This window comes from Callionymus lyra, chromosome 1 (genome assembly GCF_982586985.1).
Source record: "Callionymus lyra chromosome 1, fCalLyr1.hap1.1, whole genome shotgun sequence".
NCBI classification, from domain to species: domain Eukaryota; kingdom Metazoa; phylum Chordata; class Actinopteri; order Syngnathiformes; family Callionymidae; genus Callionymus; species Callionymus lyra.
The window spans coordinates 22,806,815-22,826,190 of record NC_141818.1 but is presented as its reverse complement, the minus strand read 5'-3'; the positions used below and the strand labels follow the sequence as shown (position 1 = coordinate 22,826,190).

The following is a 19,376-nucleotide window of genomic DNA, read 5'->3' as shown; positions in this document are numbered from 1 at the left end:
GTTTTTTTTGTTAAATAGAATTTCTACAAAGAAAAAAAGAGGGAGGACATTTACATTCGGTGAGTTATTTCTGACCCAGAATAATTTTCACATCACAACAACTTTCCAACACTGTGTGTGTGCGTCAGGTATTTGTACAAGCTGCGAGATTTGCACCTGGACTGTGAGAACTACACCGAGGCTGCATACACGCTGCTGCTGCACGCCGAGCTGCTGGAGGTCTGCCGCTCACGCATGAGTTATCACGTCCTTATTCTGACACGCCGCTCATATCAAGATCTCTTCACCTACAGTGGTCCGACAAACCCTGCGCCGCTCATCTGATTCCCAGAGACGGACAACACATGTGGAATCAACAGGAGCTGAAAGAAAGACTCTTCCAGGAGATCATTTGTTACCTGGACCAGGGCAAAGTGAGTGAACCTGCTGGGCTCCGAGTGAAGGCTGGTTGCCATGTGAAGCTTTTATAGGTTGACCATGAAGGAGGGCTGGTAAAGAATGAAGCCACAGATTAATGAAGTCATGTCTTTGTCCACAGTTGTACTTATTTTTATAAACCCCTTGACAATGTTGCAAAATGCAACAATTGTTTGTCCTAGCTTGCACCTGATATAATGATTTTTCTTCCTAAAATTTGATTTAAATCCAATATTTGAAAGAGACATATTTTATTACTTGCTGTTTATATCAAATCTATGTTTTTTTAATTGACACTTTAATACAGAAAATTGAATTATATTCATTACTGTTATCCACAAGGGGTGGAAGTTTTCGTCGTGCATCAAAACTTAACACACATTAAGCATTAGTCTCGATCTTGCTTCATTTGCAAAGACAGGTTGATGTTAGTGATCGTAAAAGTTTTTCTTCTTCTTTCTTTATTGTGTGAAGTTGCTGTTGAGCCTTTTCCTTCTCAGATTTACTGTGAATTGTCAGTTTCATAGACACTGGGGAAGTTTGAAATATTTCTTGTAAGTGTTCATTTAACTATTAAATGGCAACTTTTATATCAATTCTAAGTTCTTTCTATAAGAGGAAACATGTATTTTGATGAATAAAACGCAAAAATAAATAGTTATGGTTGATACAGTTACGGTGATAACTTGTTAAACTCCTTGATGCCCTTTTAATATCCAAGTATAGATCAGAAATGTTCTGAAAAGAAAAGTACAAAAACAGCATAATATAAAATAGAAGTAGTTTCTTGTATTTTTTATATATATATTTTGAAGGATGAGAAGTATCTACACAATTATGTAATAAAAGACAAACAACAGAAAATGGAGAGCAAGTACCAAGTTGGATGGAAATGAATCTTACCTAAAAGAAAGATTACTTGTCAAATATTATTAAACGACCCGTTTCATTATACTCTGACGTTTGACACCAGGACTGCATTTCATCAGAAGATAAAATGAACGTACAAAGAAGAAAAAATATGATGAACACACGGGGTGATCTGAAGCAACAGAAATGTCATGCAATAAAATGTCCTCCCCTATGAAATATGGTATTATAATGAAGAAATTGAGTTAGTGGTAAAAGTTTAAAAGTAAAACAAACACAAGTGTTTATAGATGCTGAGCAGTGACCCGGGAGGAAGAACAGAATTAGGATAGGATTGGCCTAAAGACAACGAAGATGTCAAGCTGCAGACAAGAACTTGAGAATTTACTTCATTGTGGTGACTGTATTTCAACACTAGGGGGTGCCAGAAACACTATTGTAAATCCTATGGATTGAGGCTTCAAACATTCATTCACACACCCAATCAACCTCTGTATGTTTTTGGACTGTGGGAGGAAACAGGAGTGCCTAGATTAAACCCAGGCAACACGTAGACAACATACACACTCCACACAGAAAGGTCACAAGTTGGCTCCCTCTCGACCTGGAAGCGGAAAGGCAACATTCTTGCTGTGAGGCGGGCTAACCACTGCCCCACCGTGCTCCCAGGTTTAAAAGAAACGCTCTTGATAGTACTGGAACAGCATCCTTTAAGTTGTGTCTACTTCACCACGGTTGATGCTCATGAATAAATAGATTCCAAATATGGATGCTTAAATCCAAAAAGATGTTCCCAATTATTTTTCTTACCCTCTTCACTAAGCAGATGTTTGTAAAATCAGGTTTAAGTTGTTCTAACTAGTAAATATATTCCACATGTCCAAACTCTAATCACCAAAAATATGTAGAAGCGGCAACATGTCAATTTCCGACTCTTCATTTCACTCACATTGGATGTGTCAATGAATTGTTGATGTGAATGCATTTCTCTTGTGAGCATTTAGTCAAGTCACATGTTGTCAAAGCATAACCAGCACTTTATTCATACCGGGTAAGACTGAACCTAAAGTGTTTAAAAATCATGCTGCTGTCTTTGCTGCGACAACTTTGGATCCAGATGCCAACTTCTGTCCTTCCATGCTCTTCTTTTGGTAAATATTTCATGTTTACTTTCCTCACCGTGTGATGTGTGTGGCTCCTCAGATGTGGGAGAAGGCCATCGAGCTGGGCAAGCAGCTGGCCAAGATGCACGAGATCCACATGTTCGACTTCATGGAGCTCAGCCAGCTGCTGGTAAGTGCTCGCTGTTATGTAGCGCTGCAATCTGAACGTCACCGTGACAACAAACTCAAATTAGTAAACATTCTCCATGTCAAATGCTGAAAGATTTTCTAGTAGTGCCTCATTATATGATTTAATTGTGCGTGTGAAACGACTGTGTTTGAATAAATGGGGTTTTAATTGGTTTGAAATGGCCAAATCGACTCATTTTCACCTGATTGACTTTGAATTTATCTTCAAGAACTATCAAAGCTGTGTCTTTGCTACTCAGTTACACATACAGAATACATTTGAGTAGGTTCAGATCCTTTTAACTTCGCTGTGTTTTCTCATGAGATGAACTCACCTTCAGGTGTATTTGGTGCAGTAGCTCAGACTCTGACAGGCTCCATCACACAGAGTCTTAACATTAATTTGTGATTCATTAATTTCATGTGTTTGAAATATAATTTATTATAAGATTAAATGACAAATAATACGTTTATTTTATTTGAAGGCAGGTACTTTGAGAGACCCGGGAAAATAGCAATAGATAACAGTTTGTCTTTAAATTAATGTCTTTTTAAAATAATATTTGAACCCAGTAAAGACCTTAAGTCATTTTCTTCAATAAAATACCATATAGAATTCAAGTTAAGTATAGGATTCAATATAACTTTTGGTGTCTCATCTTGACGAGTTCGTTATGCTGGGATAATAACGTCTCGCCTGGACTGTGCCTACTATGATGTGATTTTTCAGAGATTTGTTCTTCTCTCATAACATTCATCTGACTCATCAAATTGTTTATTGCATAACTATATGAGAGGTAAACTTGACATTATTAACAATATAAAATAATAAAATATCATACAAACATTAACATTAAACATATGCCAGACCTAATCTTCAGACCAAAACTGCAAACTATATAAATATATATATTTAATTTTTTAGCTAAAATATAAAGTGGGGAAAGGATTCAAAGGATTATCTTATTTCATCTTGTTATTTAATCAACCTTAATACCTCATATTTTCTGTTATGATTGCTTTCATTTCGAACAGACTATTGTTGTTGAGCTCCAATATAGAGTATAGATGACAAATGTATTTCTAATTATCTGATTGACTTTATTCATTGTACTGATACTCAAATGGTGTTTTTCTGACAGACATCCATATGGATTAAATGGTAATAACTTTGAACGATTATTTCACTGTAAAATATCAATACTTCATTCGTTTCATGGTGAAGGTTGAAAAGGGTTCACTGCTTACAGCATTGAAAAATTAGGGCTTGTCCTTGGAAGGCTTGCTCTCTAATTTCCAGCTGCAAAATAAACTCTCAACCGTCAAAGCTATGCTGTGCGAGTACATATTTAATTACTCTCAATTCAGTCTCAGGTGGGTTATGTGATTTAAAATATCTGAACCATGAACTCCAGAGAACAGTGACATTCTTTGCCTCCACGAAGGAGCAGTTTTTACTGCATATTAGGGTTATTATTACTGGTTATACATTTCAGTTTATTGGATTATAGTTGGACATTTTCCCATACCATCTCAATACATGTTCTCAATTGACAATGGTTTTAAAGTTCCACAGGGTACTAAGTTTGTAAGATTATTATTTGGTGTAAGTCTGGGTGGTTTTGACAAACAATTTCAATCAAACTCTGTAGTTTTTTTGGGGGGGAGTTCCATTTACAGCATAACCTTGACTGTTGACCTTCTGTTCACAGAAAAAACAGGCGCAGTTCTATGAGAATATAATGCACGCCATGCGTCCACAACCTGAGTACTTCGCTGTGGGATATTATGGTCTTGGATTTCCATCTTTTCTGAGGGTAAGAAAATAAGCACTCAATTAAAAAAAACAGAAAACCTCCTGTGGGACAGCTTTTGTGTTGAGAGCTAAAGAGGATGCCGAATAATTCCACACAAGGTTGTTGGTATCTTGATAACTCCACAAGTAGCCACATGGACTGTTCAATCAACAAATGAAGAAAAAACTTGTCTTTCATTCTTCACATCTCTTTTTCCATCGCAGAACAAGATGTTCATCTACAGAGGCAAAGAATACGAGTGGCTGGAAGATTTTACTCAAAAGCTGCTGTCTCAGTTCCCCAATGCTGTCAGGATGACCAGCACAGCGCCACCTGGAGACGACATCAGCAACTCATCCGGACAGCGTATCCTTTTGAACAAAAGTGTCTTCTACAATCCTTTAAATGTTTTCAGATGTCATATGATGTCATATAACAAAACCTTTTGGCCTGAAGTGAATACTTTGTGTTTGTGTGTCAGAGCTAGCGTGGAGAAAACCCATTAACCTATTCAGAGCCGATTAACATGAAAAAACTGGCAGGTATTGATGGCGTAGGTCACTGAGAGAAACCTGATTTGAAAATGAGATCACTTTGTACTCTACATAATTAGAAACGTACAAAGCGCCGTAATAAAAGCAACTCCTTACAGCGCTCCCCATTTCGGTTTCGATATGATATGAGGAAGTGCCTGAAATGATATTAATCTGGAAACATTTCTGCTTTTCACTTAAGCGAAGTTTAGCTGTCCGCATCAAGCAATATGTGCCAACTGTCGCTTGAGCCGTCCGGGACCGAGTGTGATGTTGACTCCGGTTGTCAGTCAGGAAATTGTAGTGTCGCACTCCACTTGAGCGGAAGAGCTCATCATTTACTCACCGATCTGATCTGGTAGTCTGAGCTGTATGTCTCAACATTAGGCACAGACTCACTCATACAACATACCAAAAACTAGAAATACTTCTTTAGAGAGCCCCAGCTCTCCTGCAGGAGGTTCCAGTGCATGTCACTCAAATGCTGCAGATTTACATAAACAGGCCATTGAACCAGAAACTACTTACCAAGGAGAAAATGTTTTAGCTTTGTGTGGATGGTGTACTGAGGTATACACAAAAGTTAGCTCTGTGATGCTAATAGCTACATTTAACAGAGAACCTTTTCAATTAAACTGGTGTCGCTTCACCTCCTCACTACAAATGAAAGTTGGTGGAGCACAAGGGCTGGACTTGAAAGTGTTACAGGAGACATGATGCAGAAAAGAGAGAGAGAGCGTGTGTGTAAATAAATCTAAACCTATAGCAACAAGACTAGGAGCTGCTCCAGAGAAGGTCTGACCTCCAGACTTAAGCCAGTAATTGTTATAGCAATAGTTATTATAATAGATTCAGGAGTTTAAGGACCGTCTCACCTTAGAAGGCTGTATGTCTGGATGGGATCTGTGATGTATGTTGGCTGGACCAGAAATGGGCAGTTGCCCCTTTGACTGTATTTATGTGGCCCTCACGTTGGAGTAGAACTGTAGAACAAACGTGAAGCTAACAATTTTATTTTATATATTTATTGTTTTATTAACTTTTATGTTCTTTGTTAAGGACTCTCTTCATATTTTGGCTCTTGTCTACTTTCTTTTTGCTTGACGGACCTTTACAACAGCCAGAATATATAATGTGGCCCCTGAGGAAATGAAGTTGCCCACTTTTGTGCTAAACCATGGAAATCTGTGTAGCTTTTAGAGGATCTCAAATAGTATTATATATTGGAAGTCAAAGTAAAAGGCCAGCACAGGAGAAATTGGATTTAATCTCTGTGCAGTTGCCTCTAAGGAGGCTTGTCAACGTTTGCTTCGTGTGTATCATTAAAGGAGAGGGAAATAATTGCCGTCCATTTCGCTTCATCACCTCCATTACAGCCCAGGACTAGATGAGATGTAGAAAACCTGAGAACAAGACAAGACCGAGATCTCGGTGGCAGCAAAGTCTTGCTTGAGCATCAACTCACAAACTCGTACGTCTGCACAATGTGAAAATCCCAGACAACACCACAGGATAAATGTGAACCTGGTGTGAGACAGAAAAGGCATCTTGAATGGTGATTCCTGCTTTGACATTCAGCTTCTGTCATCGAACTGAACTGTAGATGACCTTTTATTTAAAAACAATTCCATCCACAGTTGCTTCCTTAGTAACTGTTGTCGTCCACATTGACGTTTGAGAAGTTTTTAGCATTTACAGCACGACTTGTTACACAATGTTGGATCCTTAAATCACGTTTTCTGGATCTCTATGTTCACTGGCCAAGTTTCCTTCACTTATCTATTTTCTTCGTGTCTCTGAAAGTGATAGATGCTTGAACTTAATCAACAGATTGTCGTTGATGTTTCAGGTTGATCTCCCGCCCTTCATCTGTTCCTGCACACGTCACCTTCACAGCAGACGTCAACACAACAGATGTCTTCAGCCATTAAGAAACTTTGATTAACAATGAACTTTTATCATCCGGGACGCTTTTCTTCATTCATTACTTCATAATTATATCACATCAAATATATTTTTTATTAGCTTTGATAAAAAAGTAAAATGTTTTTAAATTTATTTTAAATAAAGTGTTAATAATTATATAGTAGAATAAGATGTTTCAACAATTAAGTAAGTATAATTTACTCTATAGTAATTCTTCATTTGAAAATCAATAGTATAACTAAATCTAAACTAAAGTCATTATTAATTGTGCTCCTGGAACTACGTTTTATCTTCTATAAAATAACCTTTCCTCTTAATATTAATCTCTTAAGTTGTGTTGTGTATCGCTGATTTCCCAGATCGTGTACTACACTACTACATAACCTTTTTGTCTAAATCGAGTTTCCATAAATACACCGTGAATCGAGAAATTGTGCCTGAATGTGCACAGGTCCACAGATTGAACAGATTTCTTGGTAGTGACTACAGTATAAACACTAAAAGCCAAATGTACAACAGTCTCTTTTGGTAGGAGCCTCTCAGCACGGCACATATTCATGTGTCAATATTTGTCCACTCTTCTTTGCAAAACTGCACCATATCTGACAGATTGCGAGAGCATCTCCTGTGCTCAGCCCTCTTCAGATCACCCCACAAATGTTTGATGATGTTCAGGTCTGGAGTCTCCAAAGCCTCAGACTTATTCATGTGAAGCCATTCTTTTGTTGATTTGAATAAATATGAAAGTCCTCTTCATCCCAAAGGTTTTGTGCCAACACCAACTGGTGTTTAGAACTATTCATAATTCCCTTCAACCTGAACATATAATTATTGTCCTCTAGAAGTGAAAAAACATTAATGAAAAAACAAACATTTTTAATTTTTTTAAAAATTATTTTAGCATACAACTCTGACATTTGACTCTTTCTGGAGCATCTTATTATTATTATTAGATCACAAACTACAAGCCTTTTCAAACGCTAAATCTGTAAATGTGGTATTTTGAAAAGAGCGTTGTGACTAGAAGATCTGTTGAATTCTCTGCAGCTGCTAATTACCCCGATGGAAAATCTGCTTTGTGAAAATGATTACATCTGCTCCCATTATATCAGCGCTCCTCCAGATCTGTCCTTGACTCAACTCTGCAGACATCCAGTCGTTCATGGTGAAGCCAGTTCTGAAAGTCCCGCTACAGTTTAAAGACAAGGGCGTCCCTGAGCAGATTTTGAAGTGAATACGACTTTTATTGGTTTATTTTGTCATTTATTGTCTGGAACCTCGCTGTCATTAAATGTCTGCCGCTCCCACAGCTATTACAGGACCAATGAAGTAGACCAGTTCCAGTATTCCAGGCCCTTCAGAAAAGGGAAGAAGGATCCAGACAATGAGTTTGCAGTGAGTGGATTTTAATTTCACGGTCTTTTTCTGTAGAAAGGTGTCTTTTTCTGAGCACTTTTAAAATACTATGACTTCTTCCAGACCATGTGGATCGAGAGGACCACCTTCATCACCTGCTATTTCTTCCCAGGAATCCTCAAGTGGTTTGAAGTCAAGTCTGTCTCAGTGGTAAGAAGCAGAATAAAAGGATTTAGTCTCCCACTTTAAGGATGAGATCTGATGGTGACTTGTGACTGACAGGTGGAGATCAGTCCTTTGGAGAACGCTGTAGAAACCATGGAGATGGCCAATGAGAAGTTGAGCAACCTGGTGCAGCAACAGGCCTGCGACCGTTCGCTTTCCATCAACCCTCTGTCCATGATGCTCAGTGGCATCGTCGACCCGGCGGTGATGGGGGGGTTCTCCAACTACGAGAAGGTAGGATTTCAGCCTTAAATCATTCTTTTGGTTGAGCCCGAGCACTTGTGAGACAGTTGGGAGTCTGAGCTGAGCTTAAATATGCATTAAATAGGTCACCTCGTTCTTTGGAGGTTTTTGTTTAAGCGCGTCCAGCTGGGAGAAGATCACAGGTTTGAATTAGACCCAGATGGAGAGATTAAGTCCCTAGGCAGGAACCGACTGGTGTCGGAAGGAAGTCAGAAACGAGATAGGAAATGAAAAACAAATGACTAAGATGGGTAATTATATGTGAGCACGTTATCTAATCTACAATGTCATCTGAAGTGTGAACTTGTCCTCTAATTTTTTATCTCTTTGTATTCCCTGCAACAACTAAAACAGACTTTCATATCTTTATACAAGCTTTTCTTTTAGATGTAGAAGCGGAGAATATAAATTTGGTTTTGGAGGATTTATCATTGCATCTTATTTTTAAAAATGTTGTTACTGGTCATACGTCCAGTGAACTTAAGTAGCCAACTGTTATTGGTAATGGGTGCAGGTTTGAACCTGAATTCAACACAAATGAAACCGAACCAGACTGACTAAAAAAGAAGAGATTTCTCGATCTAGAATCAACCAATTTGGGTTGGGAAAGTACAACGCTTCATAACGTCCTCTTGCAAATTTGTGCTGCTTGATAACAGCATAGATCACAACTGACCAGTTTAAGTCGACACATGATTCCTCTGTGCTTCAAGTTTCGATACTTGTTAAGGGTCATGTTGTAACACTTGGGTGTAAGTCTCTTCGTCTTGATTGTCGTCGTCTTCTTGTAAGTTCATTCCACTATAAATCAAACCATGCAGTCAAATTTAAACTGTATTATGAACTCACAGTTTTATAAATGCAGTAAATATGTATTTAAATTACAAAAAGGAACATAACAAGAATTACAAACATTAAAACATTTCCACATCCAATTAAATTCCTGATTAAAAAAGTGTTTTCTTGCAAAAAAAACAACAAATCAGTGTAGTCCTTTTTCAGCACTAAACTGAGTTTTCTAGATGCTAGATCTGAGTTACTGACTCCTTCAAGAAACATTTTATTCTTTATTGAATATTGTTTTGATTGTTTAAGCGCTTTGTGACCCTGGTCTGGAAAAGCGCTATATAAATAAAAATTACTTACTTACTTACTGACTTATTTCTTTGGAAACCAAAGAGGAGCGCATTACAGAAATGTTCTGGTTATAAAAGCTTAAAATGAGTGTATCTGTAACAGCTTGAGAGGAATAACAGCCTCTCTCTAGAAACGATTGATGATGTAATGCAGGTTGAACTGTATTTTGTATGCATGGATAGAGATACTCACCTTCCAGGAAAATTCTAGACCTGTTTTTTGGCCTGATCACCAAGACACGTGGATTTATCCAGTCAGGATTGGCCGGTCGTTTGTTTGACCCCTAAGCCAGCAGTGACGTCACATTAAGTCCAACCTAAATCTAAATGATTACACTTCATAATTGCATCAATATGACAGCATGGCTGTAGAATCCTAGAGAATTATACACACACATCAACCTCAATATAAGCTGTTCAAGAAACACTTCATTTCAGGAGCAAATCTATCAACGAGATCACATTCACCATGAAGAGAAGAAACTAGGATCACGGATAAATCTGCCAAATCTACAAATTAAAACCACATATTAAGAGATTAGTTAACAAATAATGAATAAGTCCCCCTAAAGTGTACGTGAGCTAAAACAAGTTTTTCCAACAAAATTCAAATTGTCACCAATTCAAGACACCAACAAGGCGATAAAGAAACCAACAATTCATTTAAAAGAAGTAAATGAAACGCATAAAAAAAGAGAAAACAGTGGAACACGTTGGCAAAGCTGCAGGCACCACAATATTACATAATACATCACAGTGTATCGGAATTGATTTTTTCTTTTGTTGCATTGTTGCATTCATCCATTGATTGATTACTAACATAATAACACATCAACACATATTTCAAATATAAATAAAATATTTGTGAACATGGATCTTCTCTTTGTTGACTGCTTAGTTGAAAATGTGCTCATCCAGTCACAGAAAAACGTGACACAGACACTCAAATCACTTAAAGCTCACGCAGGCCTGTGTTCTTGACTGTGCTGGTCTCACACATGATCTAGCTATCTCAAACATGATTGGATAAATGTCAGAGACCTCACTCCCTTGCTGAAATGTGATTGGATAAAAACTCTACCACCATATTTGACACTAAAAACAGGGCAGCCAAGTGGATATAATACAACATGACATACATTTTCTTTTTTATAACTTTTCTATGTCGCTTAGAGTCAGAACAACTGTGGTGGTTTATTCCTTTTGTGGTGACTACAGTCCTCAACCCCAAAACAAGATATTTCCTATGATTATGTTTTAGTAGGTTGTATTCTTATTGAAATCATGATTGTTCAAAACAATAATTAAACTACATACATTAATTTACTTTATTTTGCGAAACATTTTTTAATGAATTGGACTCATGCTAGGCTTCATAGCCTTTCTTACATTATTGAACTCACAACACTTACAAGTGTGTTAATGATATGTGTGTTGAGTTTTCCTTCCTTCAATTACTGTGGAACATCACCGAAGAGTCTCATTAAGGCTAATTAGCAATAGCAGTTTCATCCCACTCTCAACTGTGTGTGTTACCTGAAGCAGAATTGAAGTTTTTTTGTATTTTAAAATACAACTGAACTCTCTTTGCATATACAGGTTCATTTCCAGTTTCCCTTCTGGTGTCATTGTAACCTTTTGGTGCCGACTGAACTCTGTTCAAGGACAAAAAACATAAGAGCTTGAGCCCGGAACCAGTGATATTGACTGGTAAAGTGTTACTTTAGGATTAAAAAAAGGTTTCTTCAGGCAGTCCGTTCCACAGATTTGGGCTGGAGTGAGTGAAGAAGCTACTCCACGGGCTTTCATTGTCATGTTTGAAATGATTAGAAGATGCCTACCTGAGGGCTGGTGAGGATCACACAGTAAAAGTCTCAGGGTTATACTGGGCAAACTATTTGATGGTGTATGGGTAAAAAAGCTTTTTTGAAAGAGCGGCTTGAGTGTTGAGATTTGTTGAAATAATAAGACTCCTCCTATATCGTTTGAAGGCTTTCTTCACGGACACCTACATGCAAGAACATCCTGAAGACCATGAACGCATCGAAGTCCTCAAACAACTCATCGCCCTCCAGGTAAACTCCATCATGGCCATTATCCCCCTACTTTAGGATAATGTGTGAAGTTCTCTGGCTGCAGGTCCCCCTTTTGGCAGATGGCATTCGCATCCACGGAGAGAAGACTGAAGAGCAGCTAAAGCCCCTGCACAACCGCCTGGTCACCTGTTTCGCAGACCTCCGAGAGAAAGTGGAGAAGCAGTACGGTGTCATAACCTTGGTGGGTTGAACATAAACCAGAGGCGTCTCATTTGGACGTCAAATTAGTACATTAGTCTCCCTTTGGTCGCCCACTGAGACCTGCATTCTGCTGCACCCGTGTCCCTCATGATGACTAATCCCATTTATGTGTCTCAGCCCTGCTCGCTTGCAGAGAAGAAGAAGAGCCGCGTGGGCTCCGCGGTGATGCCCTACATCATGTCCTCCACCCTGCGACGCATGTCCACTATCTCCACCCTGTCTAACGCTTCCTCAGGCCTGTCCAGCGGCTCTGCCTCCTCTGACGGACCCTCCTGCATCTCCTCCCAAGAGTCAGTCCTGAAAACACCTTTTTCCTCCTTACTTATCGTACACAGACCTCCACACACTCGAACGAGCTTCCTCCCAACGATGATTCTTCCTAATAGGCGGAGCAGCATGCTGGTTACAGTTTCACAAAAACACATTCATCTAATCACACAAGGGGCATGAACACAGAGGCCTTATTTACAGAGATAATGCAGATTTATGTGCCTGCTCTGGTCATGCACGTCGGAGACAATTGCAGCTATAATTGAGCAGCGTTGAACCACAACTTTTTTAAGGTCATTTGCTCCAAATAGGCAAAGTTTTTTTTGTCAGCAAGATAGAAAACAGGAGTGGACTTTTGTCTAGTGTTGTGGAATAAACTTCTACGCTTCACCTGAGGCAGGGTTGGGAAATGAAATTTCCTGTTGTGCCACAATTTCTTAATACTGGCAACGTTGTGTGGGACTAGAAGAAGAAAAGAACATAACAAAAATGGCCCCATAAAATGATCGGAAAGGGTTGAGAACAAATAAGTGCTCAGGATATAAATCAGAATATAAACAAGTGTGAATATGTTACGTTTTTTTCATGAAATGGTGACTTAAGATTCCTATCAATGGTGTTAAAATACTTTGCAATGTAATTTGTCTAAATGAATCTACTATTTAAGGTGTATCCAAGTTAAGCACTCAAATAAATAACAAAATAAAAGGATTAATGGTGGTGCATTTGCTCAAACACCGAGTTTCATTCATGAGCTCCACATGTAGCCCCTAATGAGTGGACCTCTAATTGGGTGTTCAACTATCAGCTACATGTTAAAATAAAATTTAATGGAAAAAAAATAATTGGCAGGAATTCCAGCAAAGGACTTCTACTGCAGCTGCATGAAAAGAAAAATCAAAACCTTCCATACTGAATATCCAGAGAAAATGATAAATAAAGGCTGTAAGTGAATTCATATAACGTCCACAGTTTCCTAGAAACCAGATCTAAGTTCCACTTTTTGTAAAGTTGGGTTATGTACATATAAGATCTGTGAGTTCAAAAAACTGCTTAAAACTGATTAAAAGAAGCCTAATTTAATTAAATAATGCAATCATTGAAATAGAATCCAGACCATTAAGTGGATTTTTACATAATCATTTAAAATTAATATAAAAAAAATCTGCAATCTGTATTTATAAAACAGGTCTTTCTGTGTGTGGGTGTGTGTGTGTGTGTGTGTGAGAGTGTTGGTCTCCTCTTGTTCACGTAAGGGGGCACACAGGGGATATATATTTATATTTAATACGTACTACACAAGGATGAGTTTCAGAATTCAGCTCCCTTCGGCAATTTTAAGGCCTTTAATCCTCCCGAACTGACTCCTCACTCCCTCCTCCCTTTTCTCTTCACGAGTTTTTGGGTTGTTTGATTTTCAATTGATAGTTTTATACCGGGGCAATGCTGGCTATAACATCTGATATAACGTTATATATGTAGCATGTGTGATATTATCAGTTTCATTAGAGAGATTGATCGCATTTCTGAGTTAGCAGCCTGTAATGAAAAGGTTGGATCAGCTGCTGTAAGTCGGCTCTGATATAAAGTGGACCAGCAGTTAAGCAGGATGTTTGCATTTTCTCGTTAAATTAATGATGTTTATATGTCATCCTGGCGGTGATATAACACTGCAAGAATTGAATTGTCATGAATTCATTTGCTAAAAGGATAAAAATGTTGTTTTGAGCAAAATTAAGACGTTTGTAGATTTTCCGTTAACGTCTTTTAAAGCACCGTCCTTCGAGAACTCCCTCCTAGATCCGTATCTGAGACTTTATCTGAGGACTGCAGTAATTCATCTTCCTCATCGTCATCCCCTTCTGCCTTTATTTATTCACCACAGTTCCTTGTTGTCCCGTCCCAGCGATCGCCGAGCCTCCGTTCTGGATGACAACCGGATCGCCCGCAAGAACAGGAAGGAGTGGAGCGTCAGCAAGTCGCAGGTCCTGCTGGAGCGACAGTCAGACGCAGACCAGGTAAGACCTTCGGAGCAGCTATTTTTACATTCATTGACCTCGGCTCAGTATGAAGCTTTGTTATTCAGTTGAGAACTGGCCACATGGCTGCACATCTTATTTTCCGCTGTTGTTGTTCCAGATCCCTCCTGAGAAGCAGCAGAGGCCCAAGAGTTTGCAATTAGGAGACAGACGCCTGACCCTGTCTCTGTTCCAGGGCGCCTCCTCTCAGCTGAGCCTGTCTAACCCTCTCAGCCCCCTACCTGCCTCTCCACACACACCTCGCACTCCTCGCAGCTCCAGTATGTCGCTGAATCTTTCACTGTCTTAGATTTCATTTTATATTTTTATATTATTTTATATTTTTATTTCCTATTTTATATTTCATTTCAGGCAGGAAGCTGGAAATGGTAGTGCACTTTAAGTTTAGCTTGACTCATCTTTTATATTATTTACACTTTATAACAGGGAGGTTTTAATATTATTGTTCTTTATTTGATTTAATTCAGGTCATGTTCAATCAAGGTGTTGTTGGGGAGCTTTTGAACATGATTCTAGGAGTTAACTGGGACATTGAATGCAGCATTTGACCATCGAGCTCTTAGATGTATTTCTGTCACCGCCCTTGAATCTAGCAAGCATTTGATACAAACGTATTTTACAAATTTTCAAATTTATTTCAGATACACATTTATTTTAGTCTCACTGAAACGTCAAATGCAATATAGACACTGCCAGAGTTCCTTCGTCAGACTGGATCTGTGGCGAGCAGAAATGCAAACCCCTTCAGCTTGTGATCATGTGATTTTAGGAGCATTTGATGGATTATTAACCTTAAACCCTTTAGCTCTTTTCGTAAAAATGTTCTTCCAAGACTAGCGTGCTAACGCCATGTAACTATTATTTTGTCTTTATTTTGAGGGTCAAATTAACGTGAAAGTAAATAAGTAAAGTAAATAACAATGAAATAATTTGCTCCTTTTATTCTGCTCGAGGGCCTTGAGGGCAGTCACAGCACATCATTAAAAATCGACCCACCTCACACCTAAACCCTCACACCTAGAAGCAGGATTTGCTGTGAACTTTTCATTTTCGGCTGCCGCTCTTAGCAGAAATCTCCTGATCTCAAACTCTACACAGCTCCAGCCGTTTATTTGCTGTTACCTCACCTGGCGTCGCTCATCTGGATGTAAAGATGTAAAGTTTCACAAGGCTGTGTATCTTCGCCCTCTGACGAGTTCTTCATCTTTCCTGTTTGTATTATTCACGGCTCAGCGTGAAGACAATCTCAAGCGGAGATGTTTGATCATTAATTATCAAACCTAATGTGTGTCGGAGAAGACGTTTACAATGATTGCGCAACTTTTTCAAGGTTCCGCTGCGTGTCTGTTTATTTGCACTTGAGATTACCGAGCCCATCAAACGTTGTATGAAATCCTCATTAGCACATCTGTCATCAAGTCTCACAGAGGAGGGAAGTGTTGACTATTCTTAGTCTTCTGTCTCGGCCACGTCAATTAGCTAATGTAGAGAAGAGACGTCTTTATTCAACACAGCTTCCACCTGAAACCTTCAAACACATCAACTATGTGTGACTGTAGTGTAAAAATCTGTGATGTTGTTTATTTATATGTAATGCATCGTTTTTGTCTTCATATCTTAAAACAAGAAACTTAACTTGCCAGGTGAATTCAACTCATCATTTAATTAGTCCCTTTTTACTTGCAAACAAAAGTTTTAAAATGTTAATAATAAGCTCATTGGTGGAGTTATTCATTGTTTTACTGCTACTGCAGTTGTTTTATAATTATAATTATAATTGAAATCGTTGTAATTTAAAGGGCAACACATGAAACAAATGATTATAATGTGAAGAGGAATCATTATTGTTAGAGCCATTTCACCAATTGTGTTTAAAGCCACATAGGTGGCGCTCTGTACCTTTTGTGTTGATTAGTAGACAATTGTTGACAGTCGTCATAGATGTTGACATGTGTTTGCTGAGGAGATTTTGTGAGTCAATCTTTGGGACTCGTGTCAACGTGGTACCAGTTAAACAAGCTCTTAGTGCTGGAAATTACTTTGGTGTGATTTTATTTTTATTGGAACGAACAAGTCACTGGAGCAGTGACAGACTTATTAGGATTATTTTAACAATACCTCCAATTACCTTAAGTTATTACCTGCATGCTTCCATTTGTCTGTTAGCAAAATGCCTCAAAAATAGCTGAAGAGTCTCGATTCCAAATTCAAACTTCACTCATTTTCTACTCACACTCATGTCGAAGTGTTGGGATTATTTTCAGAGAAATCAGTTTCTTTTTAGAGTTATAGACAAAAATGTACATTTATTTTAATGTAGCGACTGGAGCTCAGTTGTTTTCGTCTTCATCTTCCTCCGAAATGACACTTCAAATCATCCAAATACCTTCATACTTCTCGTCTGTAACGTCCATCTTGTATTGAAGCCTCGACATAAGGAATTGTTCTGGGAAAACCTAAATTAGTATTTATTTTATGCTTGTTTGTAGCAGAAGTTTGAAGAATAACGAGCGATATAAACTGGACGTACTCCAGGTAAATATTGACAGACAGTAGACTGTGTGCGCTCTGGAGAGAAGATGAAGTTGAAGACCACTGTGTCTGTCTCTACATTAAAGTGGACTTTTTTTGGCCTATAACTCTGAAAAGGAACAGATTACTCTGAACATAATCTTTACACTTGAGGGCGACATGAGGGTGAGTATATAAAATGAGTGAAGTTTGCCATTTTTTTGATCACTTTAAGCAAGTTCTGAACCTGATATTAGATGATAAATAAAGTAAAATAATGTGGTTGCTTGAGTTCTGCAATCTTACTTTCATACCATCTTTGTAAAAATAAAACGTTTCACCTGAAACCTTCAATAGAAACTATTGTATTTGTTGATCTTGTTAATGAGATGCAGCTTCTTAACCAATCACATGTGTTGTGTTCCAGGTTATTCCTCGCTGCTCAGTGACAACGACGTGGTCGACACCCCGGGCACTCCACCGCCCATGCCCCCTAAGAAGCACCCCCATGAGTGGGACCACCCCGGGTTCCCTTCAGAGGTAGCCCCGCACCCCCCCCGCTCAGCCTCACATGATTAAATCAGCGTGAATTTCAAATGATTCTCTTTCAAAGACTTCACCGTCAACTCTCTCTCTCTCTCTCTCACTCTCTCTCTCCCCCTCCAGCTCTCTCCCCCACTCCCTGTGAAGATCGAAAGCAAACCTCCGCCGCCGCCGCCGAAGACACGGAAGTCTATGTTCCCTGCTTACGAGCACAGCCCCCAGTGAGGCTGCACACACACCAGAGCCTTGCACCGCCTCTTGCTGGCCTTTTGTGAAGGCGGCGTTTGGTCTGTGTTGCCGTGAAGCGCCGCGGTGGGGAAGGAACGTGTGTTTATACTGAACCACATCTCGCCCGATGCAAGTCAGAAATAATTCATCTGATGTAGATCTGTTTTAGGCGTGGAGGAGAAGCAGCGTGGTTCTCGCAGTGATCGTAGAAGGACTTGAGTCTGGGAACACCTGACAGGTTCTTCATTGTGGTGCAGCACTGGATTTTTACTCTGGAAAATCTCTTTTTAAACGCTGTATAGATTTCTTACTGATTCTCCAGTGTCTCCATGTACAGAATTAATATTCCACGTTTGATTTTGTTTGTACAGGAGGTGGATCAAATGGTTTTTCTAACCAATCCCCTTCTTTTTAAACTAGAAACACTGGACGGCATTATTGAATGTTATACCGAGGCGTTTGTTGTTTACGTCGATCACAATACTGTAACTAAGTTTGTTCTTTAAGTGTCGGATCTACTTCTTCATCTTAAGTCTTGTTTTGGCTTTCAAACGGTCGACAAAGTGACATCGTAAAACCTGAAAGTTTCCTCTCAACGCTGCTGAAAATAAAGGATAAACCAGTTAAAGACACAGACAAACTTTTCCAGAAACTTTCATACGTGTTAGAAGCAATATAAAGATGTGTTTTATTGCATATTAAAAGAGATTAGACAGGATATTTGCAGATCTAGTCGTGCCAAGAAGAGGAAAGTAACTTAAAAAAACTTTTTGAAGCCAAGATCAATGTCGGAGATCAGTTGAATCCTGGACGATTTTTATCCTCTTCAATAGATGGAAACGATGGAAATGTACGGACGACTGTAATCCTGAGTGATGCCGCTTCATGGTACTCGCCTCAGCCTTTGGTCCAAAAGTCCTTTTGCATTTGTTCAAGCATTATATGGTACCGTTTCAATGGATTATTTGTGGTGTTGGTGGAAGAATGTTAACGTATATATGTGGAATTGTATTTGCACATCCAAGCGTGTACAGAGATGCTTTATTGTCGACACATGTGCCTTCTGAATCATTGCATGATAGCTTTTCTATGATCTACGAACAATTTTGAAATGACATTCAAACGATGAGGGATGACAGTCCATCCTGGGCTTGAATATATTTTTACACATCCTTTTTTTAATGAAATCAGACGACGAATAAAGACTTGAGCAAGTTTCTTGTGTGTATCCTTTATTTCATATCTGCAGAGTCGGAGCTTGAGCGGCAAAAAAAATCGGGATGAAAGTGATTCTGTGGTTTCATTAAAGCAGGTGATCAAGGAAGGAAGGATCCAGACGCTGTCTGCTGCGGTTTATGAGAGTCTTCCTTCTATGCTCGGCTGATTTGGACTGCCCGCGGCTGAGGAGCGCGAGCGGTCAGTGTTCTTTAGCATTTGATCTCTTGTGAGAGGAGACTCGGCTCCTCGGCCTGGAGTTACCGCAACGCTTCTGCATCACGGCCACAGAAACCTCCACGGCTCTGCATCAATATTTACCCATAATGCCGCCCTAAATATGTTGATCCATCAACCGGGGGATTTGAGGTTCCCTAGTGGTTCGTAAACATCTTTACAGTTTCCTTGAAGTCTGGAGCACATCTGTGGTCATTTCAACTATGTTTGACTGAGAGGTTTAATAGCAGGGATCGAATCCC

The 19,376-nt window shown here is 39.0% G+C and overlaps 1 protein-coding gene across 1 annotated transcript in view; it reads left to right on the top strand.

Moving 5' to 3' along the window:
• dock5 (dedicator of cytokinesis 5) overlaps window positions 1-18,897 on the top strand; it is a 61,320-nt gene extending 42,423 nt beyond the window's left edge. Inside the window, exons 35-51 of the mRNA XM_087797447.1 lie at window positions 19-59; window positions 129-219; window positions 294-413; window positions 2,491-2,580; window positions 4,292-4,396; window positions 4,600-4,741; window positions 7,983-8,064; window positions 8,145-8,229; window positions 8,314-8,400; window positions 8,473-8,649; window positions 11,786-11,869; window positions 11,934-12,071; window positions 12,209-12,381; window positions 14,247-14,379; window positions 14,501-14,660; window positions 17,339-17,451; window positions 17,578-18,897. Coding sequence (XP_087653573.1) covers window positions 19-59; window positions 129-219; window positions 294-413; window positions 2,491-2,580; window positions 4,292-4,396; window positions 4,600-4,741; window positions 7,983-8,064; window positions 8,145-8,229; window positions 8,314-8,400; window positions 8,473-8,649; window positions 11,786-11,869; window positions 11,934-12,071; window positions 12,209-12,381; window positions 14,247-14,379; window positions 14,501-14,660; window positions 17,339-17,451; window positions 17,578-17,679 — 1,923 coding nt within the window. The 3' untranslated portion in view covers window positions 17,680-18,897. The remainder of the gene's footprint in view (window positions 1-18; window positions 60-128; window positions 220-293; window positions 414-2,490; window positions 2,581-4,291; window positions 4,397-4,599; window positions 4,742-7,982; window positions 8,065-8,144; window positions 8,230-8,313; window positions 8,401-8,472; window positions 8,650-11,785; window positions 11,870-11,933; window positions 12,072-12,208; window positions 12,382-14,246; window positions 14,380-14,500; window positions 14,661-17,338; window positions 17,452-17,577) is intronic.
• Window positions 18,898-19,376: the final 479 nt, after the last annotated feature.